Source organism: Psittacula echo, assembly GCF_963264785.1.
Source record: "Psittacula echo genome assembly, chromosome: 7".
Classification (NCBI taxonomy): domain Eukaryota; kingdom Metazoa; phylum Chordata; class Aves; order Psittaciformes; family Psittacidae; genus Psittacula; species Psittacula echo.
Window position 1 is genome coordinate 25,099,129 of NC_137740.1, and position 12,362 is coordinate 25,111,490.

General features: G+C 47.4%; 1 protein-coding gene across 1 annotated transcript; it reads right to left on the reverse strand.

Moving 5' to 3' along the window:
* Positions 1-58: 58 nt before the first annotated feature.
* Positions 59-10,419, reverse strand: LOC308223751 (procollagen galactosyltransferase 2-like; the record flags this gene model as incomplete). Its single annotated transcript, XM_080623187.1, has 7 exons — positions 10,259-10,419; positions 9,682-9,758; positions 7,695-7,801; positions 6,752-6,884; positions 1,443-1,570; positions 803-1,009; positions 59-335 (listed from the first exon to the last, which is right to left on the reverse strand). The coding sequence occupies exons 1-7, from the start codon at positions 10,368-10,370 to the stop codon at positions 59-61; spliced, it is 1,041 nt and encodes a 346-aa protein (XP_080479313.1). The 5' UTR covers positions 10,371-10,419.
* Between the last annotated feature and the right edge of the window lie 1,943 nt (positions 10,420-12,362).

Below are 12,362 nucleotides of genomic sequence, written 5' to 3' on the forward strand. Positions count from 1 at the left end.
AAAAGCCAAAGTGTGAGGCAGGTTCAGCTGTCAACAGAGTTCCAGGGGAAGCGGGCAGTCATAGCTCATCCCTGGAGGATGGTGCGTTGAGAGGTGAGTGGGAAGGCAGAGCATCCTTGCCCTGGGCATCGCTGTGGATCTTGCCCTGTTGATGGGCTTTCCAGGAGTGTGTTCTGTCCCAGTCCGTTGACACAGTCTCATTGTCCCAGATTGTAGAGGTCTCTGTGTCACTGAGGTAGCCTGGCTGCCCTGTGTAGTGCGTAGGATACACAAGAAGGGGTTCTGCTGAAAAGGCTTTCAAGTCTCTGGACTCATAGTACTCCATGTACTTCGCTCTAAAGAGGAGAGAAAAATCACCCCAGTAACAGAGTGAACGTTCACCAGTGCCACTGCTTATAACTGAGAGATACAAGCCAACTTACCAAGCAAACAGATCCCAGGCAGTGGAGGAAGTTGCTGGGTGGCGTTCTAGTAGAGAGTTCTGACTCTCTACAGCCAGAACCTCCCGTCTTACAACCACACACAACCTATACAATCAACACCTTCATTACCAGAGATAGCCAAGTGTCTCAGGACCGGTCCCTACTCAGTTCAGGGCCTGTGGACAATAACCCCTCTGCAGCAGGTCTGTCACCTCCTTTGACCTGTTTCAGGAGCTCTGCTCTAGAGAGCCAAAAAGCCCGAGTAGCCCTGTCTCCCACCAACCAGGCTACAGATGTGAGATACACCAACACGATCTGGCTTAAGGACATCAGCAAGATCCAGCTCATGTCAACATAAGCAACAAAGACTTGCTACTTACACGGGGTGCTTGTTGTACATAACTGGCAGAAATTCATCTACAGGCAGCATCTTGCTGAAAGGCTCAGCTCCAATGAGTTTCTGAGCCCCTTGGAAAGAGATTGCATACCCCAGGGTCCAATACGAGTAATCAGCTTCCACCAAATTCATGACGTTGGGAACTGCTTTCTCAGGCTCTTGCACCTGCATCCTTTTCCGGCCAATGTAGCTTAAAGGGTGAAAAAAAACCAAGGAAACTGAAACCAAAGTGAATCTGAAGCAACTAGGACCACAGGACTATTCATGTCAACCAAGGACGGGCAAAGGGGCAATCCAAGAACTAAGCCCTGACCAGGCCCATAGATTTCTATCCTGCACCACTCCCAGACATCCATGCCTTAACCCACTGGGTGGCAAAACTGTGAAAGACTTCACAAGGGAGCAAAGATGACATGGTCCAAACCTCAGGACTGAACCAACACCACCCATTCCAGCCTGCCCCAGAAGGCAGATCTGTCCTGACGGCAAGAGCCTCTGAGAAGTCTCTGCCACCTTCCCCTGCACTCCAGCATTAACCTGCATCTCCACCATGACACCGCAGGAGCTGCTGACCTCCCCTGTGTGCCCAGCAGTTCCCAGCTGACTGAGGGACAGTTACTTACATAAGCTCCCAGTCTAGCTGGGCTTGTTGAATGTCACCCATCAGCTTCATGAGCTTCCTCTTAAACTGGTGTTCAAAGCGCACATCGTCCTCGATAACAAGCGTCTTCTCCAGTTCTCTGTTCACCACCTGAAAACAAAAGGTTCAGAAGCAATCACAGTGGCACATCCCCATCTGAGGTCGCACGCACCACCTAGAAGCCAAGAGCTGCCATCTCGTATGAGCACAGCAACCACCTCCTCAGACGAACATGCAGCAGCCTTTGATGCCAAAGCTGCTGTTCAGAAAACACTCCTTCTTAGGAGAAAGTGTTTGTGAAGTCTGTGAAGAAGAACAATCTAGCATATCCAGAGTCTGGCCCTGACAACCTGAAGAGCACACGTGCAAAGACATCCTGTACGTGGCTTCCCACATTATCAACTGATTGCTGCATTGCCCGACTTCTCAGCACTGAAGTCACTCCTGCTGGCTCTAGGCTCTTTGGAGCAGTGCCCTGCCCTGCTGAGAAGTGCTGCAACTAACACCTCCCATGGCAAAGGGCTGTCTGCATCTGAGTAACCACTGCCATTGCCCAGTATTCTTTCAGTACAAAGTCCTTCTCCCTGCCTCTGTCACACCGTACATGAAATAATCCCTCCCGCTGACGTCGGGCTGTGTAACTGCAGCATCTACGACCAGCACAGCCCAGATCCTCTCAAGCATCGCTCTTCAGGTGACCAGGGACACATGGAAGCTTTTATCACCCAAGCAAGATCTCTTAGCTCAGGTAACAGAGGTGCCTACTATTAAGCATCCTCATGACATGCCAACTCAAAAAAGCCAGTCAGCAGAGTCACTGGAACTGACTTCAGTCCACATGCAGAACAAGAGATAAAAAGAGGAGGTTTTTTGTGGAGACATGGTTAGCAAGCAAAGGTCATGTTCCCATGTCTGAGCTTAATTAAGCACAGATTCTGTGAAAGTGAGAAAAAACACCAGTTGTGTACAGTTGCCGACAGTGGAAAAACCCTGGAAGTTAACCAATAGAGATAGAAGACCAGCTGGCCTACCTTGTAGCTAAAAATTGCCTGAGAACTAGGAGCAGAGACCTTGAGAGGAGGAGGTGTATATGAGCAGGGGAAAATCACTGAAATGCACCTGGAATGTACCCAATGCTGTATATGCCAACCAATCACTACGGGAAGCTGTGTGTACGTGGCAGTTTGACACTATATATACCCATTATTTGAGCACAATAAACGGATCACTTTTATCAATCATATTGATTGTGCATGTGTTCCCTCCGTGCGCAACGACATATTGGCGCCCGAACAGGGACCAACAGAGGAACCCGGGTACCCGTAGTGGCTGGGAGAATTGCGCACAGAGCGGGAAAGCACTGGAGAAGCAGCATCCGGAGGGCTGAAAGAAGAAAAAATGCTCGGTTTTGCTGGTCGAAGATGCCGGGCAGAGAACGGGCAGTGAAAGAAGAAAAAAGAGGCCAATCCTGAAAGAGAAGAGGAGCCTATGATAAAAAAAAAAAAAAAAGAATCGGACTACTAAGTAGTCCTAAGGTAAAGCCCGGAGAAGAGACAGAGGTCAATCCTGAAAGAGAATAGGAGCCTCTGAGCCTGGAGGACGAAGAGGGAGCCTCCGCCACCCGCTGAGTTGGCCTGCTTGCTGGTGAGCTGCATTGGTACCAAAACTTAAAAAAGAGAGAGTAGTGAATAATGGAAAGACAAGCGGCCTTTGATTTATTTAAGTGCTTCTTAGAGAAGTGGGATCTAGGAAAAGGGCTTACTGCCCTCTTTGATTATGGAAGGAGACATGGGGTGCTATCGAGAACGTTGTCTCCAGGAGAGGAGCTGCTGGAGCGCTGCGAGTGGAGGAGCCGCGAGTGCAGAGCTTTGCGCGGGAGCTGTGGAGGAAGGTGCCCCAGGAGGCGCGGCCGGAGCTCTCGGGCCACGCGGCCGAGCGGGCAGCGCTGGAGCTGCAGCGAGACTGCCAGAAACCGCGGCAACAGCAACAACGGCAGCTGCAGGAAAACGCGAAGTGGAGTCCTGGTAACACTCCCCTTTGTGCGACAGGGCGAGGGACAGGGGGGTTCCCCACAACGAGCGACAGCAACCCTCAAAGACTACCCTGGGGGAATCCTCCCTGCTGACGACAAATTGGCCCCTACAGAAAAAAAAAAAAAAAGAAAAAAAAAAAAGAAAAGAAAAAGTACCTTTATAGCCTTTTGAACATGTTATATGAGTATACAGCTCATTTGATAGTCTCTTTGTTATCCACATGTACTAAAAGTTAGGAAATATATATCCATGTATATTTGTGTTTCTATTAGCCCTTGGAGACTTTTTAAGGATATTGCTGACCACTTCTTCCCATGTAGGCTGGCCACCTGCATCGGAATGAGTGTGCATTTTGGTCAGTGTAAAAGCCCAAGGCTCATGCAATGTGGGGGAGGCAGAGCCTCTGCGGGGACGCCCGCTGAAGTTGAGCCTGCAACCTCACACTGTGATGATGCTGCTTGGAGCTGATTTTTGATTGTCTTCACAGGGTCCTTACGCCACGTTCCGTATGAGGGACTGTGTAGTGGAAGTAATGATTGTCTGGGCTTTGTGTTTTGAATATTGTAGTTGTATGGAGTGTGCTTGTGGGATCCCATACATATATGTGTGTGTGTGTGTGTGTGTGTTGAGGACAGACAGTGTTCTGTGTATTTTTTGTTTTTGGGTTTGTATAAAAGTTTTAATGGGTAGCAGATTAACATTTTGGACAAGAAAGGGTTAATGCAAAAATGTAGTTGCTGGCAGGTATTTATGGCTGCTGCTAAACAGGCAGGCAGCTGTAGCTTCACATTCCTTTCCCATCAGAATGTCTTTGAATCACTCTAACCCAGCTCCTTCTCAGGAGCTGATAGGGGGTATGTTTGTATCCTCCTACCTACAGATCCATGGTGGCTACCTGCAAAGTTTGTTAACCCTTACCATAAGTTGGACAGACAAGTGGAGAAACCTGATACCTCAGCTATAGGAGCTGACAGTAAATACCCCAAGCAGAATGAGATAGAGGAAGAGAAAAATAAATGATTGCAGGACATCACTTGGGGGCAACTGAAAAGTAACAACTTGAATATGTGTGCTTGTAAGGTAGCTATTATTAGAGGCTGTGATTTTGTGTATAAAACCACCTGTATTTACTAGCCAGTTACTAACAAGAAACTATACCTTGTACTGTGTGGATTTGTTACTTGTAAAAGAGATGTTAGAGCATGCAAATTTGCAGCAGCTACTAGAAAATGCTAAGACAAAAACTAGAAAGATTGTAATACAATGGCAGTGTAGAGGGTGGAAAAAAAAAAAAAAAAAAAAAAAAAAAGCCGTCTTCAACATGCTGCACAAGAAGCTGCACCAGTAGACCTGGGCGAGAGCCTGAACATCTGGACTCTTATCAACCACAAACCTTGAAAGAAGTGAAAGGGACAAGTTGGGAAGAACCGGAGAAAGAACATCGGGTGGAACCGAAGAGAGAACAGCAAGATAATTTCTGAGGACTGTAAATTTGAACACAGGAGGATGCTTAAGACATGATAAAGAATGTGTAGTCAAGGGGAAGTGAAAGTTTCAATATAATGAGTAGTGATGGCAAAGAACTATGTTTAGAAATAATTGGTCAAGCAAAAGTGCGTGGACAGTAATGTGATTAGCTGAGAAAGTGCGTGATCAATAAGATTGTTTCGTGATGGAAAAGTACCAAAGGAACTAACCACTACTAACTGCTAGGCAGAATACTATAAAAGCCTGTAAGCTCACTCAATAAGGGATTTTGTTTGTAGCCAGAAACGGAGTCAGTGCCTTAGTTGCCACAGGATCGGGCCTGGAAGGGGGTGCCGTCCTATGTAAAGTCCCATATAATTGCCCATGTACAGTAGGTATCTTAGGCATGTTTATCCCTAATAGCACTATGATAATATAAAAAAGAGGATTGTGTTCTTGAAGGTCAAAGCATGCTTTTCATTTGAGCTGTGATTACAAAGTAAATTTTTGGAACCTGGGTGAAATAATAGCTGCCTCATTTTTAGCTCCCAAAGTAGCTAGAGCTCAAGCTTTAGCAACATTAAATAAACTAGGTTGTTGGCTTGCAAGACAGACAAATGCTACTTCACTTGTTATAAGCGGACTTTTAACTGATGTCGATAGTATTCGTCATGCCACCTTACAGAATAGAGCAGAAATCGATTTTTTGTTGTTGGCACAAGGACATGGTTGTGCAGTTTGAAGGGATGTGCTGTATGAATTTGTCAGACCATTCGGAGTCAATCTATAAAAGCATAAAACAATTAAGAGAAGGGGTCAAACGACTAATGAAGGATGATGGTTTGGACTGGTTGACAAAACTCTTTAAAGGATGGGGAATTTCTGGATGGCTTAAAGATTTGCTTATGCAAGGTGCAACTATATTATGTGCAGTAGTCTTATTCGTATTAATAGCAAGTTGTATGCTGCGATGTGTGACGTCAATGCTTAAGAAAAGTGTAGCATCCGTCTGGCTTGCTCAAAAAGAAAAAGGGGGAATTGTGGAGACATGGTTAGCAAGCAAAGGTCATGTTCCCATGTCTGAGCTTAATTAAGCACAGGTTCTGTGAAAGTGAGAAAAAACACCAGTTGTGTACAGTTGCCGACAGTGGAAAAACCCTGGAAGTTAACCAATAGAGATAGAAGACCAGCTGGCCTACCTTGTAGCTAAAAATTGTCTGTGAACTAGGAGCAGAGACCTTGAGAGGAGGAGGTGTATATGAGCAGGGGAAAATCACTGAAATGCACCTGGAATGTACTCAATGCTGTATATGCCAACCAATCACTACGGGAAGCTGTGTGTACGTGGCAGTTTGACACTATATATACCCATTATTTGAGCACAATAAACGGATCACTTTTATCAATCATATTGATTGTGCATGTGTTCCCTCCGTGAGCGACGACAGTTTTTGAAACAACATTTGTTCTTCAAAACCTTCTTGCCTTCCTCCTAAACAAACTCGCTCCAAGCAGGCTACTGGATGGTTTGCAAACAGTCATGAAAGTATTCTGATAAAAATCGTTTATCTCTGTTGGCAAACGGAAAGCGGAGATGAGAAAGCTGAATACTGTATTCAAGAAAATGCCCATGCCTGATCCCCTACAAACCAAGGAAAATGGTTCCATCCTACAATTCCAGAAACCAGGATCGTACTTGATGCTCTGCCCTAGGACTGGCTGTGTTCCCTCCTCCTGCACCTACCTTCAGCACCTTCCTGCAGGAACACCAAGGCACCTGCAAACTCCTTACCTCCTTCCAGATGTAATAGTGACTAAGGAAGCAGCCAATCTCTCCTCTGGTTAGTGGTCTGGAAGAGTATGGGTCCCGGTATCCCGGGAGCATATCGATGCTGAGAGCTTTGAGCTGACTCGCGTTAAGTGCTCTGAGAAAAGAGAAAACATCTATCACCAGTTAAAAGAAAAGTGAATTCAAGTCAGACACCAACACAACACGGGAAACACTGCTGATGTTCAAAGAAAACCTCTATCTTGAGAAATGCCTGCAATTGTTTCACTCAAAAACCCCGAGAAAAATTAACTTACTGATTTACATTTCTAAATCAAGCCGACAAATCGTAGCCTTAACTCTGCTAACAGCTTCTTGTGGAAGCGTCAATGTGGCAGGTGCTTGACTCAGATTGTTTTCCTAAGAGGTCTTGAGGGGTGCCGAAGTCTTCAAGACCGCTAGATGGCATGTTGGTTCCTAGCTCCCTAGGCCTTTCACAACTCCCAGACCAAAAGTTTCTGCTTTGGTTTCTCATCATAAAAAGTTCTTAACTCACCTCAGAGTAAACTTGGAAAGGGCTCTGTCAGGGTTAATGCTGTAACACAACAGCTCTGCAGCACTAGGGTGGACAGCCTTCCCAGGAGATAATTGCTCTCGCTTTTACTGCTGACTCCTTTGAACTGTGTGCAAGCCTTACAGTTCACAGAAATCAGCATGATTTTAACCCCATTTTCGCCTTACTCTGAACCACCCTGCCCTGGTTCTCTCATGGAAACTGACTAATTGCAAAAGAAGAAAGAGAGCAAAACTGCCCCAAACAGACTGTTAGGTAGATAAAAGCGATATTCACCTCTCCCCTCAGCCCAGCCTTTCCCACCAGAAAGGAGGCCAGGGCATCCAAGGAGATGGTGTTACGCAGTTTTGCACAACCCGCTCCTGGCAAACACCAGCCCCAGCCTAAACTCACTTTCCATCCACAGCCTCCACTATCTTGACTGCAATCTCCTGCTCATAGAGAGTCCGTAGCATCCGATCCCGCCTGTCTTTCCGACGCTTCAGATTGATCATGAAAATCTGGATAGAAGAGAAAGCCATCAGCCTCCCAGTTTGGGACTGAGGAAGAAAAGGGAGTCCTGATCCACTCTTCTCCAGCAGCCCCATTGGAAAAGCACATCTTTTGAAAATATTGGGGGTGTTTTCATCCAGGTTACCTAGAATTTGCCAAAAAAATGGAGTTGGTTCTGAGTTGAAAGCTTAGAGGCTAGTTCTCAATCTTAAAACCATTTTTTATGGATGCTCACAGGGGAAACTTGCTCTTTCAGGGTCAATAAAGGTGAGGGGAGACCAGTCACAGCAAAGTCTGTAACTTACAGAGATATAGGATGCTTTGATTTACATTAAACACAGAGTATCATGGTCATCTCCAGCCTCAGTCCTAGAGGAACACTGACTCACGTACTTCTCCACAGCGCTGCCACTGCCTCTATTTAGTATTATCAGTGGGGCCACCATTCAAGTACAAAGGCACAGTAAGAAGAGGATTTTTGTCATTACTTCAGGCACTGAAAATCCACTGCTACGCCTGTCAGAGGAGAAAGCCTAGCAGAGAGCCAGCACTAGGGATAGAGACATCTGGGCAGGGCTCCACCTGGGCCTTGAGGAGACAGACTCTCTGGTGGAGGGCAGAGGACTTAAGCCCTCTTTTGCAGGTAAATTGCAGAGGGTCAGGGATATTTTTCAGTCCCTGGCAAGCAAGTGCAGCCCGGTAAGGAGCAGATCAAATTCCAGCTCAGTACAAATGCAAAAATAATAAATTGCATAAATAAAGTGCAGCCACAAAGGACAGCATGGAAGAAAACTACACCAGCTCTGTCCTCAACACAGAGACACAGAGCCAAATCAGTTTCAGACTTTACTATTCCTATAAACAGATAGAGCAGGATACACCAGGAAAACAAAGGCTCCTCTCATCATCACAACTCCCTTGGTCACAGTGCCACTGCCACTCTGGGAGAAGCACACACAGGGGCTGCTGGCTCTGTGAATAACATGGACACTGGTTAATTAAAGCACAGCAGAGCCCTATCCAGTCTGTTCTCAATGCCTGCCCTCTTCACAACATGAGTCAGAGTCGGGAGAGGAATTTCTGCGGCTTCTTGGGGCACTACCAGTGTCAGCAACCGTCTTTGTAGTTCACTGCTACTTAAGGCCATAGCAGAAAAATGTGGAATCAAGAAGGGCAGGGGGAGGAGCTGCCCCAGTAAAGAGACAGCGTGCATGCTTTTCATCACTCCTGACCATACCCAGCTTGGGCTAGAAACCAGCTGGCAGCCGGCATCCCACAGCTGCTCCAGAACTCCAGAGTTTCTCTCGGGTGAGAGAAATCACTCCCTTCTGTCACTGGAAAGCAGGAGAGGTTTCCCAAAAGACCAGGTATTGGCACAGAATGGAAGGACTGCCAAGCTGCTTTGCAGGATCGGATGTAGAGGAAACACACAAGAACTGGGGAAATAACTTGCACTTCAGGCCAACTTCTCCATCTCCTCCTGGCTGGATTCAAACATCCATACCTTCAAGACAGGAAGCCCAAAGGTTTGCTGGGCACTGCCCTTGCACACAAGTCTACACTTCTAAACGTGGTTCTCATAGCAGGTACTAAGTGCCCACAGACCTGACTGGCCTTGTGTCTCTAGAGCAAACACCACAGGGAAAGAGCATGTCCTGAGCCCTTTCCGTTCTGCTCCCCTGAGCTCAGCATTTCTCCCCAAATAAAAAATGGCTGTTTTCTCCTTGCAAAAGATTTAAGGCCAAAAGAGGAGCGATCAGGAAAGAACTAACAATGTGAAAAGACAATATACTTTTAGGGAAATAGCTAGAAGCTCAGCAGCAGGGAGAACCCAGGTCCTCTAGGTGATGAAATGGGAAGACGGTAACAGTAAAGTTAAGTTCCTTACTTCATCAAATCCCATCTTGTCGGGGTGCTTTGGAGGAACAGAGACATACTGAGAAGGTTCAATGGGAGGACGATCGACTGAAAGAGAGGAGAGATCCCAAGCATCACCTTCACGTACATGTTGCATCGATACAAGGTATCGCCACGTGTTTTCATCACTGGGCCGAAAGCCCCAAGGAGCTGGGACGCGTGCAAAGTCAGGCCAGGAGCGGGTACAGCAGAAAGCATCCATGGTGCAAAGCAGAAGCCAGCAGCCACATGCCAGAGACAGACATCATGACAAAACAACGGGTTCTGCAGCATCTGCTCCACATTAAAGATGCATCTTTGCTTTTGATCTGGGGAAGTTGAGGGATTTTGCGAATGGGGCTGACCTGACTGTGAACTGATTACATCCCTGGGGAGAAAATGGGAAACCGCATATCAAAACCGCATGAGGACAATCAGATCAGGATGCAGGCTCCCAAGGGGAAGAAAGCTGGGCTGCTGGCAAGAGAGCTCCACAAACATTAACTGGGGGTACTGGGAGTGAGGGCTGGCGTGTGGGGTGTCCATCATGGCAGGGCACAGCAACTTACTCATAGCCTCGATTAGCATGTGCACAAAGTTCTCCGTTTCTTCCTGCAGTGTCTGCTGTGATTTCAGGGGCATGGGAAGGAAACCATAGTGTTCACGGTTGCAGATGAACATCTGTATTCCTGGGGATCACACAAAAAATGAAATTAGACTCAGACCTTTACCAGCAGATTCCACTGCTTTGTTGCTATGTCACCACAATCCAGCTTATGCCAGGACCTCAGTCCCAAGAAGGTCTGCTTCGGAAGCAATCAATCGAAAAACACCACAGTGCTATTTTCCGTCTTATTCGGCCAGCAGCAAGTGACCTCTCCTATGAGATCAATTTTTACTTGCTCCCTAACAGCAGGTATTTTTACCCTGCAATCAGTTTTCTTCTAGGAGAGACTGGAAACCCTCCTCTTAGAACAGATAAAGGGTCTTTTTCAGCCTTTGCCTTCACACTACAGAAACAATCATACAGCAGAGGCATAAATGCCCTTTAGCAGAAGCAGCGTCTGATACACAGACACATACAGCAGGACTCCTGCGGGTACCTGGGGAGTACCACAGGAACCCCCATCCCCAAAACCCCACCTGCACTGCTCAGACCTGGCACCTCACCTGACAATCCCTTCATAAAACCAGAGCCAAAAGCAGCAACAGGTTTTCAGCCTCTGAGTAAGCCAGCCTCGAGTGGTGCAATGGGCTTCCACCTGCAGCTATGATGAACCAGATGCAGCAGCAATCCTAGGACATGGGGCCTCCCTCCCTGCTCAGGGAGAGCTCAGGGAGACCCAGGGCTCAGCAATGGCCTCCAAAGAAGGGATGGGGGGGCGGAATGTGACAAGACAAGGGGGAATAGCGTTAACATGAAAGAAAAGAGATTTAGACATCAGGAACAAGTTCTTCACTTATGAGGGTGGTGAGATACTGCCATAGGTTGCCCAGAGAAGCTGGGGCTGCCACATCCCTGGAAGTGTTTAAGGCCAGGGTGGACAGGGCTTTGAGCAACGTGATGTAGTGGAAGGTGTCCCTGCCCGTGCCAAGGGGGTTGCAACTAGATGGATCTTTAAGGTCCCTTACAACACAAATCAGCCTATGATTCTATAAATGGGGCTCAAAAGTAGGGTAAACACACAGGTTTCAAAGTTCAGAGTGAAGGGTGGAGGCATTTCTACTCAGGAGTGGGCAGGCAGGACTCCTCCCTGAGCAAAGGAAGGCTGTATTTGTTACACATCTGCGAGGGATGAAGTGGTGCAGATGAAAGGGAAGCAGTCCTCCTGCAGGAGAGGAGGCCCTGCCATGCATGTGGGCACAGAGGGGTGCAGGTCTAGCAGAGCAGGCAGCCTTAGAGAGGGAAAAGTTCAAACAAACCCAGCATGCCCAGGAGTGACGGAAGCTTTCGTCTGCACTTTGCAAGGAGTCTCCGCCAGATCGCAGAAAGTATGGAATGACTCTTCCAGAGTGGAGGAGCCAAGGCTGATCCCCAGCTCCAACAGCACACAGTAGGTCAAATGTGGGCCCAGGCACTCAGCTCCCCTGGGACCACAAGGCATGGAGCTGCAAGGCCCAAGGCATCAGGATAGCTGCAGGGTCTGTTCCTAGCCTAACAAGGGATTCAGGCTGAGTTTTGCAGTCAAGCATTTTCCTGCTTCTGTTTGCCTTGGCTACAAAATAAGAGAGGATGTTTTCACCTGTGCTGGCAAAAGACTTTGAGGAATATATATGATGACCATCTTGGAAGTGCCAAGCTGCCACCAAACATCAATCCTTTCCTTTCCGATACTAGTTTGTACGGTGCCCTGAACATTACAGGAAAATCCCAGAGAGAGACACCAGTAAGGAGAAGAGATCCTTTCAAAAAGAGGTCATAACATGACATCCTCCCACTCAAAAGCTTTTGCAGCTGCTTGTTCAAGGAGCTGAATCTGAAGGTGAGAAAACAGAGAGAACACACAAAGTCTCTCCTTGGAGCAGATGCCTTTGCAAGAGAGAGTCCCACCCACCGCTGAGCTTGTTCACTGGCAACGTCCCAGCAACCTGTGATCAGCAAAACCCTGTTCCCCCTGCACTGACAGAGGGTTTGCTCACGATCAGCTGTAACTGCAGCAGCACTGGGCCTGA